General features: G+C 45.7%; 1 protein-coding gene across 1 annotated transcript in view; it reads right to left on the bottom strand.

Moving 5' to 3' along the window:
• Positions 1-24598, bottom strand: part of cep78 (centrosomal protein 78) — a 53539-nt gene that overhangs the window by 17611 nt on the left and 11330 nt on the right. The window contains exons 12-14 of the mRNA XM_056288910.1: positions 23557-23709; positions 22967-23044; positions 13206-13387 (exon numbers count right to left, since the gene is read on the bottom strand). Of these exons, the coding sequence (XP_056144885.1) occupies positions 13206-13387; positions 22967-23044; positions 23557-23709 (413 nt within the window). The remainder of the gene's footprint in view (positions 1-13205; positions 13388-22966; positions 23045-23556; positions 23710-24598) is intronic.

Here is a 24598-nt window from a genome sequence, read left to right on the forward strand (position 1 = left end):
AACAAGGCATTTAGCTGACTTACAATGAATGCAAGAGTAGAATAGAATTGAAATTCCTAGCTAACAAACATGACCAGAGAATATTATTTGGGAACTAAGAACTGGGAAAAAACATGAGGGCGTCTGTGAGAAGGAAGCTAAAAGAGATGTTTACAAAAGTATTAAGTAGTGCCAAGGACAACAAACCCTGCTCCTTTAACCCCCTGTATTTTGACTACTACGTAACGTCATAATGACTTTCTCACGATCAAAGGATAGAAATCTATTTTTGACATAGTAATTCAAACATTTTGGTGGCAATTTAAAGTAATCAAACTATTTCTGACAAAGGTATGGCCAAAGAAATCATTATGGCCTTTTTCGTGAGCTTGATCATCACCTTGATCCAATTTCCTCCAAAATTTAATCATGTTATTCATGGATCATTGCCAATATTTCCTGAAATTCTCATGAGACTTATTGATTTGACTGACTTTCCCATAAAAGTTGTTGGCAGACAAACAACACTAAAAGCAATACCTCCCACGGTAGAGTAATGACAGTGACATTAGGTACTTGTTTTTTAGATGGTTTTTAGCTGATGACAGAAGTAGGGAGTGATTCTCCTAGGGAATGACCCTCCTAACAGTGATATTTGTTTGAGAAAAGGTCTTTATTCCCAACTATTTCAATGCATATTACCGTCAATGTATGAGTCTCCCTTATTCATCAGCTATATGATTACTAAATATCTACTGTATGGTGTTCTAAATCCAATAATCCAGTCTAATTAGAGCAAAAGGAAAAAGTTATATTGACCAAAAAAAACTTAATAAATCACAAAGCTCAGCGACTCTCTGTGGACTCGGGGGAGCGAACAGATGAGTCACAATGAAACTGAAAGTGTTGTGGTTACACCGCCCCGCGCTGCATCCCCGGCACGTTCAAGCCACTCCCCCAGCTCGGACGTGCCGGAAACATCCGAGCGCTCGGCTCGCGCTCTGAGGAGACGAGAGCTGCACTGCACCAGGTGTTTGCCATCATCCATCAGGCACACCAGCGGCAATCAGGCAGCCCTCTACAAGAAGTCTCCCAGAACACCACTCCGGGCTTCGACGTACTGAACCCTGCAGTAAGGTTCTGACAAGCCCTCCAGCGTTCCTTGCATTCTGTTTATGCCCCAGTGTCTTATCTTCGTGTCTGTTTCCTCCCAAGACTCCCTCCGCGACTTCCACTGCTCCCCGCGTCTCCCTTGTCCCCAGCGACCTTCACGTTTTTCCCCGGACCTCTCCTGCGATCTCCCCCCTTGTCCCTCTACCTGGATCCCTCCTTTCGGACTCGACTTCCCGGATCTCGGACCCGGACTTCCTCGGACAACCCCTCTTGGATCACGGACTGGACTTTCTTGCCAGGTGTACGCACATTATTTCAACGCCTCCTGGCCATTTACATATCGCACCACACATAGGCTGAAAACACTCACATATAGTTATACACGCAAACCACGGGACAGCACACATAGTTTATTCACACATCCCACTAACAGAACGTTTTTCGCACCATACATTCCCCTCCCACAATAAAACCACCTTTTGGATTTTGAAGTCATCCTGTGTCTGTCTGCCTTGAGTTTCGCCACACGGATCAGGTTCTGGTGCGCGAGCATAACAGAACGTCGGAGCCGTTATGGACCCAGGCAAACCCAAGGAGCAGACGGTCCCTGTGACGCCCCAGAGCCCCGTCCCCCTAGAGGCAGTAGTAAGAAGTCACAGCTGCCAACTTGCCTCTCTCCACTCAGAGCTTACTACTGCCTTCATCCATGTCACCGGAGAGATAAGAGATCTTATGTCCGGCTCCCAGGCCGCGACGAGCGCGTTAGACGCCCTCTCCGCGCAGATCGCTGCACTCTCAACAGCGGTCTCCAGGATGAGCGACCACCCTGCTCTGGCCCCGGTCTCTGCCCCCAGCTCGGCCTCAGGTTTCCCCGTTCCTGGTCCCGACGTTCCCCCTCCTCCGAGTCAACCCCCGGTGCGAGCCTAACCTTCCCTGCCCTAAGGCCTTCGGTGGGGAGTTCGAGCTGTGCAGGGGTTTCCTTGGTCAGTGTGAGCTCCTGTTCAAACACCAGCCAGCCAGGTATAGGACAGGAGAGACAAAGGTAGCCCTTGTTATGTCCCTCCTCACCGGCAAAGCCCTCAGCTGGGCCATAGCGGCGGTTGGCCATACCGAGCGGCTCGCCTCGGACTATGGTGCCTTCCGCCGCGAGTTCAATCTGGTGTTCGACCACCCAGCTGACGGACAGGACGCTGCCAGCCGCCTCCATTCCATCCAGCAGGGAGCCAGGTCGGTGGCAGATTATTCCTTGGAGGTGAGGATACTCGCGGCAGACAGTGGGTGGGATGAAACTGCGCTCAAGAGCGCGTACAGGAGGGGGCTGAGCGAGCCCATCAAAGATCTCATCGTTCGGGACCGCCCTGCCTCCTTCAACGAGCTCGTCACCCTCGCCCTCCTGATGGACGAACGGCTGCGGGAGCGGTGCCAGGAACGCGCCCTGCGCACTGGCCCCTCCCATAGACCAACCCCCGTCCGTTCTACCGGTGCCTTCCCTGGGTCAGCGTCCCGTGGGCTCTCTCAACTCTCACACTCCCCCTCGCAACCCTGGGTGGCTTCTGGATCCAGGCCGGAGGAGGAGCCCATGCAGTTGGGTCGGTCACGGCTCCCGCTGGAGGTTAGGGAGCAGAGGATGCATGACCACCTCTGCCTCTACTGCGGGAGGTCGGGCCACTACATCAAGGCCTGCCCGACTCGCTCAAAAGACCCGGCTTACTAGCGAGGGGTGTCCTAGTGAGCCTGACGACCCTTCCTCAGCCCCAGCCCAAGAAGGAGCACAACCAGCTTTTCCCGGTCACTCTCACCTGGGGTAACGACTCACTCTATTGGTGCACTCCTGGATTCGGGGGCGGACGAGTGTTTGATGGACATCTCGCTGGCCCGGCAGGCCGGCATTCCACTCGTCCCCCTAGACACACCCCTCACAGCCCAAGCCCTAGATGGTCGTTCACTTGGTAAGATCACACACAGCACTGCTTCCCTCACCCTCACTCTTTCGGGTAATCAGGTGGAAGCTATGCATTTTTTGGTTTTGCACGCCCCCACAGCGCCCCTGGTGTTAGGAAGACCGTGGTTGGAACGGTACGATCCCTACATCTCTTGGTCTACTGGGCGGACTTTGGGTTGGAGCGTTGCGTGTCATGCCAACTGCCTTCGCTCCGCCCACTCCCCGTCCAGCGGCCTCAGACCCGTGCCTCCTCCCACGGATCTCCCTGGTGTTCCTCCCATTTATCACGATTTAGCCCCTGTATTTAGTAAGGACAGTGCACTTTCCCTCCCCCCTCACCGTCCCTATGATTGCGCCATAGATCTCTTTCCCGGGGCTGCCCTTCCCACCGGTCGGTTGTATAACCTCTCCGTCCTGGAGAAGGAGGCTATGCGCAATTATATCAGAGTCCCTGGCCTCAGGAATCATAAGGCCCTCGTCTTCCCCGGTGGCAGCGGGCTTCTTTTTTGTGGCAAAGAAGGAGGGCAGCCTGAGGCCTTGCATAGATTATCGAATGTTAAATGACATGACGGTGAAAAATAAATATCCACTCCCCCTTATGAGTTCCACGTTCGAGCCACTCACTCACGCCACGGTGTTCACCAAGCTAGACCTGCGCAGCGCGTACCACCTGGTGCGCATCCGGGAAGGGGATGAATGGAAGACGGCCTTCAACACCCACCTAGGGCATTTCGAGTACCTCGTTATGCCCTTCGGCCTCACCAACGCCCCGGCCGTCTTCCAGGCGTTGGTCAACGACGTGCTCCGGGACATGCTGAACATGTTCGCGGTGGTGTACCTTGATGACATCCTCGTTCTCCAGGACTGAGGAGGAACACCACCAGCATGTCCGCCTGGTCCTCCAACGGCTGCTGGAGAACAGGCTCTTCGTGAAAGCCGAGAAGTGTGTTCCACTCCGCCTCTGTGGAGTTCCTTGGCCACATCGTGGAGAAGGGGCTCGTCCGCACCGACCCCAGGAAGACCCGAGCGGTGGAGGAGTGGGCACGGCCCACTAACAGGACGCAACTCCAGCGCTTCCTGGGGTTTGCAAACTTCTACCGGCGCTTCATCAGGGGGTTCAGCCGTGTGGCCGCCCCCCTCACTGCACTCACCTCCACCCTCTGCCCCTTCTCCTGGACCTCGGAGGCAGAGGCTGCCTTCTCGGCCTTGAAGAGGCTATTCACAACGGCTCCGGTGCTCGCCCACCCGGACCCGTCCAGGCAGTTCATCGTGGAGGTGGACGCATCGGACACGGGCATCGGAGCCGTCCTCTCCCAGCGGTCGGAGGAGGACCAGAAGATGCACCCGTGCGCCTTCTCCCGGTGTTTCAGTCCTGCGGAGAAGAACTGACATCGGCAACAGGGAGTTGCTGGCGGTCCACGCCGCCCTAGAGGAGTGGAGACACTGGCTGGAGGGAGCAGGGCAGCCGTTCATCGTATGGTCCGATCACAAGAACCTGATCTACGTGCGGACGGCTGAGGCTCAACCCCAGGCAGGCGCGCTGGGCTCTCTTCAGCCGGTTCGACTTCACCCTCACCTACCGCCCGGGCACCAAGAACGTCAGGGCAGACGCCCTCTCCCGTCTGTTTCCCGAGGGGTCCCCTGACGCCCCAGACACCATCCTTCCCCCGGCCCGGGTGGTGGGTGTCGTCACCTGGGCCATCGAATCGGTGGTGAGAAGGGCCCAGCCCGACCCAGGCAATGGACCCCGGAACCGGCTATTTGTGCCTCCCTCTGTCCGGCCCCAGGTGCTGGAGTGGGGCCACTCCAGCCGTTTTGCCTGCCACCCCGGTGTCCACCGAACGGCGGCCTTCATCCGCAGGGGTTTCTGGTGGCCCACCATGGAGGCAGACACCAGAGAGTTCGTGGCTACTTGCGCCCGCAGCAAGGCTCTCCATCTCCCTCCAGCTGGTCTCCTGCGCCCCCTTCCTGTCCCCGGCCGACCTTGGTCCCACATTGCCTTGGACTTTGTAACTGGCCTCCCCGTGTCCCAAGGCAATGACACCATTCTGACCATAGTCGATCAGTTTTCCAAGGCCGTCCACTTTGTTGCCCTCACCAAACTCCCCTCTGCAGCCGAGACGGCGGACCTTCTCGTCTCCCACGTCGTCCGACCCCATGGGATTGCCCTGGACATTGTCTCTGACCGTGGTCCCCAGTTCACTTCTAAGGTGTGGCAGGCCTTCTGTAAGGGGATTGGGGCCACGGTCAGCCTCTCCTCCAGGGAACACCCCCAGACCAATGGGCACGCAGAGCGGGCCAATCAAGCCCTGGAGGCGGCTTTGCGTTGCGTTACCACCAGCAACCCCGCCTCCTGGAGCAAGTACCTGCCCTGGGTGGAGTACTCGCTCAACTCCATGGAGAGTTCGGCTACCGGTTTGTCCCCCTTCGAGTGTTCCCTTGGCTATCAACCCCCTCTGTTCCCCCATCAGGAGTTGGAGGTGGCGGGCCCATCTCCGCCGATGTCGGCGCGTTTGGAAGACCGCCCGGGCCGCTATGTTGCGAGCTACAGAGCGGGCCTGGTGCAGTGCCAACCGGCGGAGAGTGCCGGCCCCAGCTTATCGACCTGGCCAGAGGGTATGGCTCCTGGCCCGGGACCTGCCCCTCCCTACCCTCAACCGGAAGCTGGCTCCCCGCTACGTCGGTCCCTACACCATCGACCGCATCGTCAACCCATCGGCGGTGCGTCACCATCTCCCCACCTCACTCAAGATCCATCCCGTCTTCCATGTCTCGCGCCTCAAACCGGTAGCCTCCAGCCCCCCTGTCTCCCCCTGTCCAAGCTCCTCCACCCCCCAGGGTCCTCGACGGTGGTGACATGGTCTGGGATGTCGACCGGCGGCTCGCCGCCGGGGGCGTGTGTACCCATATCTGGTGGACTGGGTTGGCTATGAGCCCGAGGACCGCAGCTGGGTTCCCTGGTCCTACCTGGCCGACCTCGCACTCCTGGAGGAGTTCTATCGGGCCCACCCCAACGCCATCGGACGGTCTCCCGTAGGAGGGGGGGTCCTGTTGTGGTTACACCGCCCCGCGCTGCCTCCCCGGCACGTTCAAGCCACTCCCCCAGCTCGGACGTGCCGGAAACATCCGAGCGCTCGGCTCGCGCTCTGAGGAGACGAGAGCTGCACTACACCAGGTGTTTGCCATCATCCATCAGGCACACCTGCGGCAATCAGGCAGCCCTCTACAAGCAGCCTCCCAGAACACCACTCCGGGCTTCGACGTACTGAACCCTGCGGTAAAGTTATGACAAGCCCTCCAGCGTTCCTTGCATTCTGTTTATTCCCCAGTGTCTTATATTCGTGTCTGTTTCCTCCCAAGACTCCCTCCGCGGCTTCCGCGTCTCCCTCGTCCCCAGCGACCTTCACGTTTTCCCCGGACCTCTCCTGCGATCTCCCCCCTTGTCCCTCTACCTGGACCCCTCCTTTCGGACTCGACTTCCCGGATCTCGGACCTGGACTTCCTCGGACAACCCCTCTTGGATCACGGACTGGACTTTCTTGCCAGGTGCACGCACATTATTTAAACACCTCCTGGTCATTTACATACCGCACCACACATAGGCTAAAAACACTCACATATAGTTATACACGCAAACCACGGGACAGCACACATAGTTTATTCACACATCCCACTAACAGGACGTTTTTCGCACCATACATTCCCCTCCCACAATAAAACCACCTTTTGGATTTTGAAGTCATCCTGTGTCTGTCTGCCTTGGGTTTCGCCACACGGGTCGGGTTCTGGTGCGCGAGCATAACAGAGACACTTAACTGATGAGATCAGACTTGGCATCTCTTTTCATTTCTTCTTTGTGTAAATTGATAAACACAAAGAAAACTACAGATCTCCACCAGGTGCACATATCTCCCTTTCTCCATAGTTCCAACTTGGTGACAAACCATCCCTTTTTTCATCTACTGGTAAAAGGGAAATACACACAGACAGAAAAACCAGTGTTTTTCCTACCATTTTAAGACTTTTGCACTGCACCCAAATCGATTAAAAGGTAAATATGGAAGAAAGAGTTTTTAATATGCAGCACTCTAGCTAAAATATCTACTTAATAAAAACGTTTTGTCTGTCGGTCTGTGGATGTGCAGCCTCCTAGGCGGACCCTCGCATGAAAGCGATCAAGTCTGACATGAAATGATAGAGATCAGGCTATCATAATTTCAAAAGACTTCAAATGTGTTTAACCAGCACAGTTTTCATGATATAAAATGAATGAAGGTGAATTGCTGCTCCGCTGATAAACTTTATTTGATAAAATGACAGTAAGAAAACATAGCTCAGCCATGGGAAATATTTTATTGTAGCAACTGATTTTATTTCCAGCTGTGACTGATTAAATCTACTCTTGAAATTGTATTTTTATAGTGGAGTTTTATCATTGGACACTACAGCACTTCCGCGTGATGGTGAGTTGTGCACACGCACAGCTGATTTAGTTTGGCAGTGATGGAAAGCAGTGTTGGTCGAGTGAGCTACAGAGTGAATGGAGAGAGCTGTAATAGCGAGGACAAACGTTTTCTGAAGGTTTTGAATCACTAACCATAAGAGGTTCATCATACACTTATAACTGCACAAAAAAACTTGGACTGATAGGTCCAGTAGTTTGTGAGATTCGCCACAGACAGACAGGTCGACACGCACACAGACGACCCCGTGGCGGAGATTAAAAAAAAAACCATAAGAACTGTTGGCGTGTGGAGGGTATATTAAGGGGGATAACAGAGATCTTAGCTATAATAAATCTTGCAAGATGCAATTCTAAAATGCCCTGGGATGGGCCCACGTCATGCTTTGGCCAAAGTCCTGGGCCCCTCAGAATGAAACTGAAACCAAACCCAAGTATTTAAATTGTTTGTGCTCTTATGGGTATGTATATATAAAAAACATGCAGTTTTTTATACTAAGAGTGACACTGCCAAAATAAAACTACTTCCTCATGAGAGGCAGTGTTAGGGTCAAATTACCGAAAGTGCATAGGCACTTTGACCTTTATCTTGGTCTCTGATGACTGTTGTCAGTCAATCCAACAGGAACTCGCACACCATCAAGTGCCGACGTAGAGAAAAGTAGACTTTTAATACATAAAAAATAAAATGGAGAGTGCTACCCAGAGTGTTACCTAGTGGAAAATGTTTTCGGTCTTAGACCATCCTCAGTGCAAACATTCAGTAACAAGACATACCGCTGAATAATCCAAGCCTAACTGGAGGATGTCCCACAGAAACATTGTCATTTGTGATATTGGGCTAAACAAATAAAATTGACTTGACTCAACCAAGCTAAGCAAACTAGGGTGAATACAAGGCAACATTTTCCTCGACAGCAAGAGACATGTTTGAAATAATAAATAAAGCATGTATGAATGTGAAAAAAATAGTTGAAGAAAAACGTAATAGTAATAATGATCATAATAAGAAGGGAAAACATACAATCAACATGAAAGCATAGACGAGGGGTGCCCAACTCCAGGCCTCGAGGGCCGCAGGTATTTGTTGCAACCATGCACTATACCACCTGATTTAACTAATTCCTTTCCCTCCTTGGTCCAAGAGGTGAGCCAATTACTTAAATCAGGTGGTGTAGTGCATGGTTGGAACAAATACCTGCAGACACTGCGGCCCTCAAGGCCTGGAGTTGGGCACCCCTGGCATAGACCATGCATAAAAGTCAAACGTTTAGCCGAATCAAAATTGATGCAATACACTCATCGCAATAATCAGCGCCCATCATAGGCCTAAGTAGTATAATGAATAACAGTATATAGTAGGGGTGGGACGATACTGGATCAAATCCCGAATCATTCGATAAAGTCTTCACGGTTCGAAATGCTCCCCATTTCGTGAGACCACGCGTTACTAGAGCGACCGGGATTTCACTCCTACCGAAAACGACCATAGGCAGTCAAAATGACTGCCAGTTTTTAAAGTCTATATTCTGTCAATATAAATACCCAATTGAGATATTAATGCATTGCATGTATGTTAGTATGTCTGTTAGGAAATGACTGACACAAAAATTAACATTTTAACAACTTTAATACTGTAGCGAATTCAGGGGGCTGCCGGGAATCCGCCGCAGCCGGGATGCGAACCTGAGTCTCCAGCACCACGGGCGACTACGTTAACCAGTCGACTAAAGAGTAAAACTCATTACATTTGATCTTACACAACTGGTATATTACCTTGTTATACAGCATTGCATTGCAAATCTAGAATTATAAGAAGCAGGGGTTAAATTGGGATTGTTATGTAGGGGGCTCTGTGGTTTCAGGGTTGCCATGGGCGCATGTGGGTGCACTTAGACTACAAAATCTGATTGATATCTTTTGACAAACTACATGAAATATAGCAAGGTGAGACAACCCTCTGCTCTGAACACTAAAATGCTAATCAAAGTCATTCTAGACACTGTTGGTAGTGTGCAAAACTAAAGCTAATGACAAAATCTTTCTGTAAGTGCACTCTCCTGTGTATTTTGCTTTTAATTAATTCCACTTTATATTTCTTTTTATCCTTATTTTTTTATCTTGTACTGTGATTTTATTTCTTGCCTTGTTTTATGTTTTTTGCCTAGGTCTGTGTTTTATTATTTTTAACTTATTTTATCTGTATTGTTGTTGAGTTTTATTGTTTCCCCTGTTTTTAATGTAAAGCACTTTGCGCTGCATTTTATGTATGAAAGGTGATATACAAATAAAGTTTATTATTATTATTATCTGTATCAATGGTGTTGTTACCAATAAAGAAGATAATACAAAGTAATATCAATAGAACAGTCTCTTTAATAGTTACATTAATCTGGGATTAATTTACATTTTACAAATAAACACAGGCTACCAAGACCTTTTCAAATTTCTAAACCTTTCCATGACTGTTGGCTATGAGGCAACCTGCCACAAACTATCTTGCATTAGAATCGTTTTTTAAAATCAAAACATTGTTTAAGCAGAATTTCAGAGCGATTTACATTCTGTTATTAAGCCTGTCAGTTTCTGACCTATTTTTCTCCCTACCTTGCCATCCACATATGCCACACACTGGCCTCAAGCCCAACTTGATTAACGGGATCATTCTCATCAATTTACAGTCACAAAGTTAAGCCTAGCAAAATGCTCCAAATAATACTGCTACACCTAGCAAGTGCATTTCACCTCTGGTTTAGCTGATGACAAAAGTAGGGAGTAATTCTCCTAGGGAATCACCTTCCTAACAGTGATATTGGTTTGAGAAAAGGCCTTTATTCCAAACTACTTCAATGCATATTACCATCAATGTATGAGTCTCCCTTATTCATCAGCTATAGGATTACTAAACATCTACTGTATGGTGTTCTCCATCCAATAATCCAGTCTAATTGGAGCAAAAGGAAAAAGTTATATTAACCAAAAAAAAAAAAAACCCCTAATAAATCACAAAGCTCAGCGACTCTCTGTGGACATGGAGACTACCTAACTCAGGGGAGCAAACAGATGAGTCAGAATGAAACTGAAAGACCTTTCAAAAGCATCATCAAAACAGGGACACTTAACCGATGAGAACCGACTCAGCTGACTTAGCATCTCTTCTCAATTCTTCTTTGTGTAAATTAATGAACACAAAAAGAAAACTACAGATCTCCACCAGGTGCACATATCTCCCCTTCTCCATAGTTCCAACTTGGTGACAAACCATCCCTTTTTTCACCAACGGGTAAAAGGGAAATACACACACAGACAAAAAAAACAGTGTTTTTCCTACCATTGTAAGACTTTTGCACTGCCAAGTCAATTAAAAGGTAAATATGGAATACAAGTTTTTAATATGCAGTGCTCTAGCTAAAATATCTACTTAATAAAAACGTTTTGTCTGTCGGTCTGTGGACGTGCAGCCTCCTAGGTGGACCCTCGCAAGAAGCGACCAAGTCTGACAGGAAATGATAGAGATCAGGCTGTCATAATTTCAAAACCCTTATTAAAAGACTTCAAATGTGTTTAACCACCACAGTTTTCATGATATAAAGGGAGTAATTCTCCTAGGGAATGACCTTCCTAACAGTGATATTGGTTTGAGAAAAGGCCTTTATTCCCAACTACTTCAATGCATATTACCATCAATGTATGAGTCTCCCTTATTCATCAGCTATGGGATTACTAAACATCTACTGTATGGTGTTCTCCATACAATAATCCAGTCTAATTGGGGCAAAAGGAAAAATTTATATTGACCAAAAAAAAAACCTTAATAAATCACAAAGCTCAGCGACTTTCTGTGGACATGGAGACTACCTAACTCAGGGGAGCAAACAGATGAGTCAGAATGAAACTGAAAGACCTTTCAAAAGCATCATCAAAACAGGGACACTTAACCGATGAGAACCGACTCAGCTGACTTAACTGACTTAGCATCTCTTCTCAATTCTTCTTTGTGTAAATTAATGAACACAAAAAGAAAACTACATATCTCCACCAGGTGCGCATATTTCCCCTTCTCCATAGTTCCAACTTGGTGACAAACCATCCCTTTTTTCACCAACGGGTAAAAGGGAAATACACACACAGACAGAAAAACCAGTGTTTTTCCTACCATTATTAAAACTTTTGCACAGCGCCCAAGTCGATTAAAAGGTAAATATGGAATAAAAGTTTTTAATATGCGGCACTCTAGCTAAAATATCTACTTAATAAAAACGTTTTGTCTGTCGGTCTGTGGATGTGCAGCCTCCTAGGTGGACCCTCGCACGAAAGCGACAAAGTCTGACATGAAATGATAGAGATTAGGCTATCATAATTTCAAACCCTTATTAAAAGACTTCAAATGTGTTTGACTACCACAGTTTTCATGATATAAAATGAATGAAGGTGAATGGCTGCTGCGCTGATAAACTTTCATTCATAAATGAACGGTAAGAAAACATAACTCAGCCATGGGAAATGTTTTATTATAGCTACTGATTTTATTTCCAGCTGTGACTGTGATTAAATCTACTCTTGAAATTGTATTTTTATAGTGGAGTTTTAACATTGGACACTACAGCACTTCCGTGTGATGGTGAGTTGTGCATGTGCACAGTTGACTTAGTTCGGCAGTGATGGAAAGCAGTGTCGGTCGAGTGAACTAGAGTGAATGGAGAGAGCTGTGTTAGCGAGAACAAACGTTTTTCGAAGGTTTTGAATTATCGCAACTACGAGAGGTTCTTTACCAGTTACCATACACTCCTGTGCACAAAAAAACTTGGGCTGATAAGTCCAGTAGTTTGTGAGATTCGTCACAGACAGAGAGACAGACAGACAGACAGTCACACAGACAGACAGATCCACACACACACACTCAGATGACCCCCTGGCAGAGATAAAAAAAACAAAAAACGATAAAACTGGTTTGTGTGTGAAGTGTACATTAAGGCAAAAAAGAGAGATCTTAACTCTATGATAAGTCTTGCAAGACGACTGATGATGATTAATACTATTATAATGAGTCCATGCATGCAGTGCTGGAACCCTATTGTTATTACGTGTACTATTTCTATTCTTTCCCTTAAAAGTATCTTGATTTCAGAATCTAAGATCTACAGTCTCCAAGTTTGGCAAGTAGGTTTCAAATCTCACCAACTACTCAGGCAAAAATAAAAATAATCTACCAATCAGCCAGATGGTGGTGCTTATGGTCTAGAAAAATTATCCTTTTCCCCAGATGTTCCTCAGCACCTGACAAATCAATCGATACAGGTCACAACCATTTCTGTCACCTAACCTATAACTGCTCCTGATGAGATTGTTGTTGCTTTGAATGGTCAACACCGCCATCTGTGGTAGAGTGTGTGCATGCATGGTTAGATGCGAGGCATTAATTGTAAAGCACTTTGAGTGGCTGTAGCAGCTCAAATAGCACTATATAAAATGTGGTCCGTTTACCACATACATTACAATATGTATATATATTTACATACTTTACAAGTCATGCAATTCCAATTTGTTTCAAGACCTGGAATACATCAAATTTGTCCCAATTTGCTTTCAAGACTTTCCAGAACAGAATAGGAACTTTGATTTTAACTGCCTAAAACTACATCCAAAATGAAGAAACAAAGTTTGTTTATTTTTTTGTTTAGATACAAGCTGATTCCTAAGATTACCTACCCAGCATCTTTCAGGAGGTCTAGGAAGGCATGGAACTTGTTGAATGAACTCTCAATGCTGTCTAGGACTGCCTCATCCTCAAGAGCGCTGTAAACAGCTGGTGCTGGTGCAGAACCAGGGTCAGCAACCATCCCTGATAGGGAGAGATTCAGGCTGCGATGCCGGGAATTCTTCAGCTGGTACTGAAAAGAGGAGAGGAAAATGAATGGGAGAGAGAAAAAGTCTGGTTGAGAAAGTCTTCTGGTCCCTAAAACTGAACCAGTGTAATGGAAATTAGTTGTGAACGATTTTCAAATCATTGTGTCACATGAACAGCATCAATGCAATAACAGGGAGTTAATTTTTTTTTAAAGCTCTTGCCACAAAGGCAGCTCTAATATTCAACAGCCAGCACTTTGCCAGGCACAACAATTCATAGAATAGGAAAGAGTTGAGCTGGACACCTACCAGTGTCTGAAAGAGTGAAATTGACACTCAAAAGTGCTGAGGATACTTTTAATGTCAAACCTTCCATTATTACATAGTCTAAAAAAAATTTCCAAAAACACTCCTGTCAAACTAAAATGATTATTGGTTTGAAGCCAAGCATACCACATACCTGCATAAACATTAATGACTAAAACTTGGGTGAAACCCCATGTGGTTTTTTGTAATTTCTTATGACAAGCAATGAAAGACTCATCCTGAAACCAGGTGACCATCATGTATTATCAACAAAATAAGATTGCTTTGGGTGCCATAAATCTGATGTCAGACATTCCTTTAAGGTGGGCATTTGGATTGTGGGCCTGTGCCAGGCATTCTGATATAACTGTGTACTGCCATGAAAGCTACCCATTTAGAACTATAAGCATGAGCTCTTATAGGTAAAATGTCACGTCCTTTGCCCATTATGAGCAGCAGAGCTGGATCTGTTTATCCTCATTGTAAGATTTACTCTGAGGAATCCCATTTACCTTTGACCAAAAATCAATTAAAGCTCAGAGTAGGATGTGAGATGTAGTCTTGAAGTGCCATATTAATATCATAAACTATGGGTAGACTAAATCAGGAAACCTTTCCCTTTTATTTTGTGGAAATTTAAATTGACTTTGGGAACGCTAAACTAAATCCAAGACTTGATGGACAGTTTGGATTATTACTTGTTACTAGTACTTTAAATTATTTTTAAAATGCCCATAAACAGAGTGAGTGACTAGAATGAATACTAAGAAGGATATTGTTAAAGGACTGTTTTGGTTCCAGATAAAGCACTACACCTTGCTAGTACCGGGTTGGACCCCCTTTTGCCTTCAGAACTGCCTTAATCCTTCGTGGCATAGATTCAACAAGGTACTGGAAACATTCCTCAGAGAGTTTGGTCCATATTGACATGATAGCATCACGCAGTTGCTGCAGATTTGTCGGCTGCACATCCATGATGCGAATCTCCCGGTCCACCACATCCCAAAGGTGCTCTATTGGATTGAGATCTGGTGACTGTGGAGGCCATTTGAGTACAGTGAACTCATTGTCATGTTCAAGAAACCAGTCTGAGATGATTCGAGCTTTATGACATGGCGCGTTATCCTGCTGGAAGTAGCCATCAGAAGATGGGAACACTGTGGTCATAAAGGGATGGACATGGTCAGCAACAATACTCAGGTAGGCTGTGGCGTTGACACGATGTTCAATTGGTACTAAGGGGCCCAAGGTGTGCCAAGAAAATATCCCCGACACCATTACACCACCACCACCAGCCTGAACCGTTGATACAAGGCAGGATGGATCCATACTTTCATGCTGTTGACGCCAAATTCTGACCCTACCATCCGAATGTCGCAGCAGAAATCGAGACTCATCAGACCAGGCAACGTTTTTCCAGTCTTCTATTGTCCAATTTTGGTGAGCCTGTGCGAATTGTAGCCTCAGTTTCCTGTTCTTAGCTGACAGGAGTGGCACCCGGTGTGGTCTTCTGCTGCTGTAGCCCATCTGCCTCAAGGTTCGACGTGTTGTGCGTTCAGAGATGCTCTTCTGCATACCTCGGTTGTAATGAGTGGTTATTTGAGTTACTGTTGCCTTTCTATCAGCTCGAACCAGTCTGGCCATTCTCCTCTGACCTCTGGCATCAACAAGGCATTTTCGCCCACAGAACTGCCGCTCACTGGATATTTTCTCTTTTTCGGACCATTCTCTGTAAACCCTAGAGATGGTTGTGCGTGAAAATCCCAGTAGATCAGCAGTTTCTGAAATACTCAGAGCAGCCCATCTGGCACCAACAACCATGCCACGTTCAAAGTCACTTAAATCACCTTTCTTCCCCATTCTGATGCTCGGTTTGAACTGCAGCAGATCGTCTTGACCATGTCTACATGCCTAAATGCATTGAGTTGCTGCCATGTGATTGGCTGATTAGAAATTTGCGTTAACGAGCAGTTGGACAGGTGTGCCTAATAAAGTGGCCGGTGAGTGTACACTACAGGTGCACACCTCAATATTACCCATTTGGGAAATGTGAGACAGTCTATAAATGAAAACAATATAAACAAAAACCACATTTAATGACTATGTCTGTGCCAGCATATTCTAGTGTTGACATACAGGTGTGGCGGCAACAAGATGTAGAAAGGATAAATTAATATGTTAATATAAACAAACTTGTACTAAATATGAAGAGAACAAAAATAATGTTCATGGGTTGACAGACTAAAAACAAGTAGATGAGTACAGACTGTTAGGTGTCCCAACATGAAAACCAATAAAAACATATAAAATGTTAAAAAGCAATAAAAACATACTGGCCATAACATATATCTTATTTTCGTATATAACTGGTTAGGATTGCAGACATGGTTAGAAGAATTGGTAAATATAGTATATCCAGGCCCTATTCGGGGGGTCAGGTTAATCATTGTGCAGCCATTTGGAGTAATGCTAGAATTGGATAAATCAGTAGGCATCAATCTGCACAGAATAAGGCTGCAAGAATTATTCCTCAATGTCCACACAAAAGCCCTCTTGAAGAAGAATGTAACATTCTGAGGTGGTCACTAATAAAGCATGCTATAGCCATAAGTGTTGAAAGTGTTATAGCCTTTCATAACTTGCAGGTTAAAAAAAAGGCCAGACCAAGACTGTTAAGCAGAGGTTCCAGCAAGTGAAAGACAGACAGTTAACACATGAGCTGCAAATACAAGTGATTACATACTACCTAGGCTTGTAACTGGTAAAACAACATTTTCTTATTATGCTGTCATAATGTGGAATGATTTATCTGATCCAATTGGGAGCTTATCAAAATATCAGATCAAACAAAACATTAAAGGTACATTCAAGGAACTACTACTATTACTACTACTACTTTCGGCTGCTCCCGTTAGGGGTCGCCACAGCGGATCATCCGTTTCCATTTCTTCCTGTCTTCTGCATCTTCCTCTGTCACACCAGCCACCTGCATGTCTTCCCTCACCACATCCATAAACCTCCTCTTTGGCCTTCCTCTTTTCCTCTTTCCTGGCAGTTCCATATTCAGTATCCTTCTCCCAATATACCCAGCACCTCTCCTCCACACAATCAAGGAACACTGGATGTAAATCTAGTGTGAAATTATGGGTATGGCATTCGGTTTCTGACCTGCTGGAATCAGGAATCAGGAACACTGTCATTTCACTTCATGCACTTGCGTGCATGAAATGAAATGAAATAACGTTTCCCCCCAGCCCACAGCAGTACAACACAAAGACATAAACACATCCAAAAACGACAAGAGCACACACATCCAAACTAACACATATATAACAAAATTTAAAAAATGACTGTCCAAAGGAACGAATGCCAGCCAGGATGACTGTCGGAACCACCAGTCTGCATGTGCTAGCAGTTAGCTTAGCCTGCCCCACTTCCTGTCAGACCGCCCTCGGCATTTTCGTCCTCGGGCGCAGCGCCAGGCAGGGGCCGTGACTCCCAGGCCCACCGGACGAAGCAGACCAACCTCTCCCAGTTGATCCATCACCAGCTCTCGCAGCCAGACACCCTCGACACACCTCCCCGCACTCCTCACGACAACATCAAAAACACCACAGTCAACGCCAGGTGAGGCCGCTGCTAGACCGCCCTCGATGTTATCAGAACTGCTGGTCTGCATGGGCTAGCAGTTAGCTTAGCCCGCCCTGCTCTTCCAGCTGATCCAGCGCCAGTTCTCCCAGCCATCAAACAAAGACAAAACTTAGACGCAGATGTGGACATGGACAAAGACGCTGTATGGACGGTACTGGGTGAGGCCGCTGCAAATGTAAATTTGCACCACTGTCCTCCGACACCGGCACTGGGTGAGGCCGCTGCAAACGCGAATTCGCACAGCCATCTTGGCAGCTGTGCTATGACGGCACCACCTGATGTTCTCTTTAAATGCAGGGATACGTATTGAAGTTGGTCACATTTTTCTGTCTTCAAAGAAGGTTGAATCAGTTCATCTGGATACATTTATTGACAGATATGTTTCATCACTCATCTAGGTGACCTCTTCAGTCTAAACTGATTGCAGGTATCTCCACCCCTTATAAACAATACAGTTGCATACGATGGAAACCAATGCTCAGTTTCATATGCAAATACGGGTGTGACCATTAACTAGAGTTTCAAGGCCCATGGGTACTATTCACAGAGGAATTGGGAATATTTGCAATCACTGCATTGTAAAATGGCGACAGATGTACTCTTAGCCCCCACCCCCCCTCGGTTCAGGAATGGTCGTTCCCTCTAACATAGATGATCTCTTTGACTTCCCATTCAAGTCAGCATTCCTCCCTATCAAGGATGTGCACATCCTCATCCTTGAAAGAGTGGCCACTGGCCTGTAGATGGGTGTAGACTGCGGAGTCCTGGCCTGACGTGTTAGCGCTCCTGTTTTGTCTCATTCTCTTGTCCAGTGTCTGTTTAGTTTCCCCAATGTACAAGTCACAGTAATCCTCCTGGCACTTCACAGCATACACTATATTGCCGTTTGTGGTAAAGGACCCGATCCTTGGGGAGGACCAACTTCTGATGCAGTGTGTTTTGGGGTTTGAAAGCAACTGAGACGCGGTGTTTGGAAAATACGCATCTCAACTTTTCTGACACCCCCGTCACATACGGAATCACCACTGGTTTACGCTTAGACAGCTGTTGTCCTTCTCTCATTGATTGGCTGGTGTACTGTTTGGGTGTCTTCCTGGCTTTGACAAACACCCAGTTAGGATAACCACACTTAACCAGGGCCTGTTTAATGTGGGATTTCTCCCCTTGCCTGGCCGCTGTGTCGGTGGGGACATTGTCAGCTCGGAGGTACAGTGTCCTGATGACTCCTAGTTTGTGCTCCAGTGTCAAACCTTAAGTACTGATCAGTATGTCTTGGTTTATGGTAAACATCAACAATCAAGTGTCCCCCATCACCAATTGCAATTTCACAGTCTGAGAGGCTAACCTGTCATTTTTCACATCCTCCCTGGTGAACTTGATGTGGTTGTCCACAGAGTTAATGTGGTCAGTGAAATGTGGTACGTCCTGAGTTAATTTTAACCCAGGTGCCGTCCACAAATCTGAACCAATGGCTAGGTGGTGTCCCTCAGTACAACATCAGAGCCCTCTTTTCCACTTCCTCCATGTACAAGTTGGCCACTACAGCTGAAACTGGGGAACCCATAGCCCACCCATGCCTCTGCCTTTAGTACGGCCCCCTGTATGTAAAGTACATGGACTGAAGACACAGCTTCAGGAGCAGACACACTTGGTAAGTGTTAAGGGTGGTCCTATTGAGTACATCTGTCACCATCTTACAATGCTGTGATTGCAAACATTCCCAAATTCTCTGTGAATAGTACACATGACCATTGTAACTCTAGTTAAAGGTGACGCCAAACTTTGCATATGAAACATGAAACTGGTCGTTGGTTTCAGTCGTTGTGCAACTGTACTGTTTATAAGGGTGGGGATACCTGCAGTCAGTTTAGACTAAAGAAGTCACTCAGATGAGTGATGAAACGTATTTGTCAATAAACGTTGTATCCAGATGAACTGATTCAACCTTTTTGATTTTCTTACCTGGATTATTGAGCATGCATAAAGACATTTTTCTGTCTTGGTTTATAAACTTGGGTTGTGTGTAGCCTCCTAAATATCACCACAAGGGATTTAACATCAGACCCTGTATATTATATATATACGTGTGTGTGTGTGTGTGTGTGTGTGTGTGTGTGTGTGTGTGTGTGTATGTATATATATATATATATATATATATATATATATATATATATATATATATATATATATAGTATATAAAAAAATCCAGTTAGTCAAGTAAATTGTCTCATAAAGAATTTACTTGACTCACTGAATTATTTTGCTCCTCATTTGTTGAGCACTTTCCCTACCGTTGAGTGTTTCTTTTAACAAAGTTTATATATATATCTATATATCTATATAGATATATAGATATATATATATATATAGATAGCATTTTTTTCGGAAACCGTCAATGGTGGTGATAAAAGTGCTCAACAAATGAGGAGCGGAATTTTTTTTTTTTTAAATTTCCCCCCAATTGTATCCGGCCAATTACCCCACTGTTCCGAGCCATCCCAGTCACTGCTCCATCCCCTCTGCTGATCCGGGGAGGGCTGCAGACTACCACATGCCTCCTCCGATACATGTGGAGTCGCCTGCTGCTTCTTTTCACCTGACAGTGAGGAGTTTCACCAGGGGGACTTAGCACGTGGGAGGATCACACTATTCCCCCCGAACAGGCGCCCCAACCAACCAGAGGAGGTGCTGGTGCAGTGACCAGGACACATACCCACAGTTGGCTTCCCACCCACAGACACAGTCAATTGTGTCTGTAGGGACACCCGGCCAAGCCGGAGGTAACACGGGGATTCGATTCGCACAATCCCCGTGTTAGCAGGCAATGGAATAGACCGCCATGCCATCCGGACGCCCAGACCCTGTGTATCATTGAATGGGTAATACAATGAATTGTGGGTATTGTCATGTACAATGGAACTGAAGATTTGTGCTCTACTATGTAAACTGTATTTGTATTGGGTACGTTGCTGTGAAGTTTAAGAGTCGTTGACTGGCTAAATGTGCAGGGGTGATTTGGACTGAGGAACTTTTTTTTTCCATGTATGATGTTTTGGTGGCTTATTGGATTGCATGACTGGGCATGGCATGTGTGCATAGCTATTCATATAGGTTGTGTTATACAAATTGTGATATTAATGCGTGTGAATGTGTTGACTCTATGCTTTTTCTACAGTTGAACTGTTTCTGTAAATTGCATTATTAATTGCCGTTTTAACTCTGGAAGAATCGCCAAATCCAGCTGAAGAGATCCATAAATGAATAAATAAATAAACATAAATACAATTAAAATGAAATAACAAATAAAATCAGTAATCCAGATCTGCCAACCTTGAAGAAATTTTATGAGTACTACCCCCCAACACCAACCCCCCCCCTGCGCGCACGCACCTGACAGCCCACCACCAATGTACGCTCCCCCCCTCCCAACCCCGCACGCGCGCGCACCTGATAGCCCACCACCAATGTATGCTCCACCGTTCCTCACCCACCACCACTGAGATACCTAACACCATAATACATAATATACACATAATATACTTTCACCAGTCGAGATTTATTGTCAGAACAGCTGTACAAGTGTTGCACAGGAGGCATAGCCCATGGAAACTTCTAAAAGTAAACTGAGGACATTCTTTGTAAATAAATAAATCAAAACATTAAATAAATGTGCAAAACCAGCAGTTATCAATATCCTTGCCAGAAATAAAAGTAAACTGAGGACATTCTTTGTAAATAAATAAATCAAAACATTAAATAAACATGCAAAACCAGCAGTAATCAATATCAAAATCAGTTTGCTAAAAACAAACAACGAAAAATATTCAAATTTTCCATGCACAGTGAAACTAGTGCAACTTGTTGAAGGTTGCAGATTTGGCTTTTTTAAGTACTGCGTCACTGAAAGTCTCTTTTGTAACACGTGCTGCCTTTGGAGGCAATCATGACTTTTCGTGTCACCAGAGAACTGAGCATCTCTAGCACGACATTGTGTTTTATTTTTAGTGACCAAGCTGAAGATCCTTTCACAGTCTGCGTTACTGTGAAAAACCGAACACACACCAAGCATTACAGTGGAGAGGTTTTCAAAAAGTTTCCTCCCTCCTGACTCCATCAAACCTAGTTCTGTCCAAGCGTCATCAGCCCTTTTGGTCAGAATACCATCGTTCAAGGTGGTGGACTGGAAGAGCCGAAACGCCTCCTCCACTTCATCGACTGTCACACCATTTCCCAACAAGCAGGGGAGCCTGTCTATAAAGTATGGCAGTGAGGAGAATGTGGCTGTTTGCCGTCTGCTTATATCAGCTACGGCAGCATGACGCAGCAATTCGTCCCCATAGGCAAGGCCATCTCTCCCGATAGCTGTCCAGAAATCTTCTGAACCTTTTTTTGAGGCGGTTCAGCCATGGCACGCAAGCCTACAGTTTTTGTCTGTGGGCTAATGGATTTGGGGAAACGTGACGGTTAGCCTACTATTTGCAACACACACACGACATCGTATAGATGAACGGTAACATATTATCTTTTCAATGCTGTTTGCATTGGTGAGAACCACTGACCTAGAATGGTGAGAAACAGGGATGCAGGCGAATAGCAGTGATGAGCAAGCGGCCGAAGAGGGATCTTGCTTGAGGCAGAGGCACTGAATTGAACTGAACGCACGAAGCATTTGCTAGGAGGAGCAGGTGGGTGAGTGGGTTCAAATACTGCGCTCTGATTGGCCGAAAGCTTTTCACTCCACTTACATAGATTGCTGTGGCTCAGCGGCAGAATCAACTTTATAGAATGCATAGAAACTGAAACCGGCGAAATGCGAGATGCAACAAAATGCGTACCTGGAGAGCAGTGAATCGTACTAGCGTACTTAAGGGTCAAAATGCGTGCCGAGTACGAGAAATGCGTGCATGTTGGCAGGTCTCTCAGTCTTAAAGAAGACTATACTATCAACACATGACATGAATGCTGGAGGGAACAAGGCACAATGGGCAGCAGTCCATCTTCACCCAGGAAGAGCTGACAACGATACACATTTGCCGACATTGCACACAATCGTCAACATTGCTCAACTCTACTGTACAACCACAGTTGTACAATGCCAGAGCAAACTAAAGAAAAATTGCATGAAATGGAATAGCAGGACAACCAGCAGGCTTTCCTGTCCAGCAAGCAGCTACAGCAGTGGCTTAGATTGACTGGTAGAGTACCTGTTAAAATTGTGATTCTTTGGATATCAAAAGCTATAGCCTGATATGTCTTCATGCATGCCCAATGATCAAGGTGAGAAAATCCCATAAAGTTGAATCAGTTCATCTGGACATAACATTTATTGAGAGAAACGTTTCATCACTCATCAAAGTGACCTCTTCAGTCTCAACTGACTGCTGGTATCCCCACCCTTATGAAGAATATAGTGACATAATGACCGAAAACAACGACCAGTTTCATATGCATATTGCTGTGACCATTAACTAGAGTTACAATGGCCATGTGTACTGTTAACAGAGGATTTGGGAATGGTTGCAATCACAGCATTGGAAAATGGCAACAAATTTACTCTTAGCCCCCCTCCCTTGGTTCAGTGATGGGTGTTACCTCTTCACATAGACGTTATGTCCAGATGAACTGATTCAACTTTCTGTGATATAGCCTGATATCTTTATTTATACCTCCATAAGTCTTGACTCGGCTTTCAATCTTGCTTTGCGCTCCTCTGCCAACCTCAAACGACACTCCTCTAGTTCCATCTGTAGGACACATACAAACACACACACAGATGTTAAAATCTGTGAAACATCCATGACAATCAACGTGTGTGAGTGCCAATGAAAAAGAAAATGCAACTGTATAGTGTTTGCTTTTTTAGGCCACTGTCCAATTCTCAAAAGATCACTTTATGTGGGAATATCATTTTGTATCAATGTATGGCTAATATACTGTTGTCTAAAACACTGTCTTGTTTATTACATTACATTACATTGCTATGTACCACAGCACCTATTCAAAAATGCTTCAAAAGTAGGTGTTCTGACCTATGACTAACCAGGAATGCCTGTCACTTCATTCACCTCATAAATTCAGATCTAACCAATTAATAATAATTATAATATCTATAATTATTTTGTAGTAGTAGTAGTAGCATAGTAGTAGTGGCATTTGAATATTATTATCCTTTTTGTATCACTTTCCTTAAAAGAGATTACAACAGTTAAGTCCCACTTTTCAAGGCTTTGGGATGCACGACGGAGACCAGACTGACCTGCAAACGCTTCAACTGTTGTTCGGCGAGCCCATGTCTGAGGCTCAGAGAAGAGGGACTCTGCTGTATTTCAATCCCCAACTTCTCTTTCTCCTTTTCCTCTTCTTCTTTCTCAGAGTCTGACTCCAGGGTAACCTTTACTGTCGCTGCACCCTGATGAAGATCATACATTTTACAGTAAGTGAAATAGACCTGGTCGAAAGTTAAATTTGAAATGAATTTGCTTACTTTTCTGTATATGATTCTTCTCATCTAGCACAACAGAACCATTCGATTGCCCCAATTAGACAATATTTAAAAACCAGATCACTGCCAAATCCAATTTTGTAAACATTTGGGATTTATTTCCTATTAAAAGGAACAAATCAGTGTTTCTTTTCAAGCATTTGCTCAAATATTTCAATTAAAATGGCACAATTAACGATCCAAAGACACACACTCCAAGCTCAACCTCACATACAACCTCAAGACAACAGGTCTTGGCATCGGTCACTTTACCATCAAGTACTTGACATTGTAGCCTCGTGTTTGCACTGACACCCTAACAAATAAGATTTTTGCTACCTTCATGGCCTCTCTGTATTGACCATGCAAGGTAATATAATAATAATAATAATAATAAATCAATCTTATATAGTGCTTTTCTAACACTTCAAGTCGCTTTACAATAAATGGAGTGAAATAAGACAACAGATAAACATAACACAGACATACAGTGGTGGATGGGAAGGGGGGGCTACGAGAGGGAGAAGCGGCAGCCACACACGACGTCAGCAGTACTCTCCCACTTAAACAGATACAAAAGGGCAAGAAAAAAACAACAACAGCACTGTAGACGTTGATTTTCTGTAGGGGTTTACTCCCATAGCCTATTCCTCTCCCGAGGTAACCACTGGCAGTGGCACTATTTAACCCATAGCTGGGGGCTGGTTCATGGGCATCAGGAAATATCCACACACTGGTGGGCCTGCATACCGCATGTCTAGGGGCCAGACCTCCTCCGAGTCCCTAGTAGTTCAGCCAGGGTCCAAGGTGTACTCAG

The sequence above is a fragment of the Lampris incognitus genome, chromosome 1 (genome assembly GCF_029633865.1).
Source record: "Lampris incognitus isolate fLamInc1 chromosome 1, fLamInc1.hap2, whole genome shotgun sequence".
In the NCBI taxonomy this organism is placed as follows: Eukaryota; Metazoa; Chordata; class Actinopteri; order Lampriformes; family Lampridae; genus Lampris; species Lampris incognitus.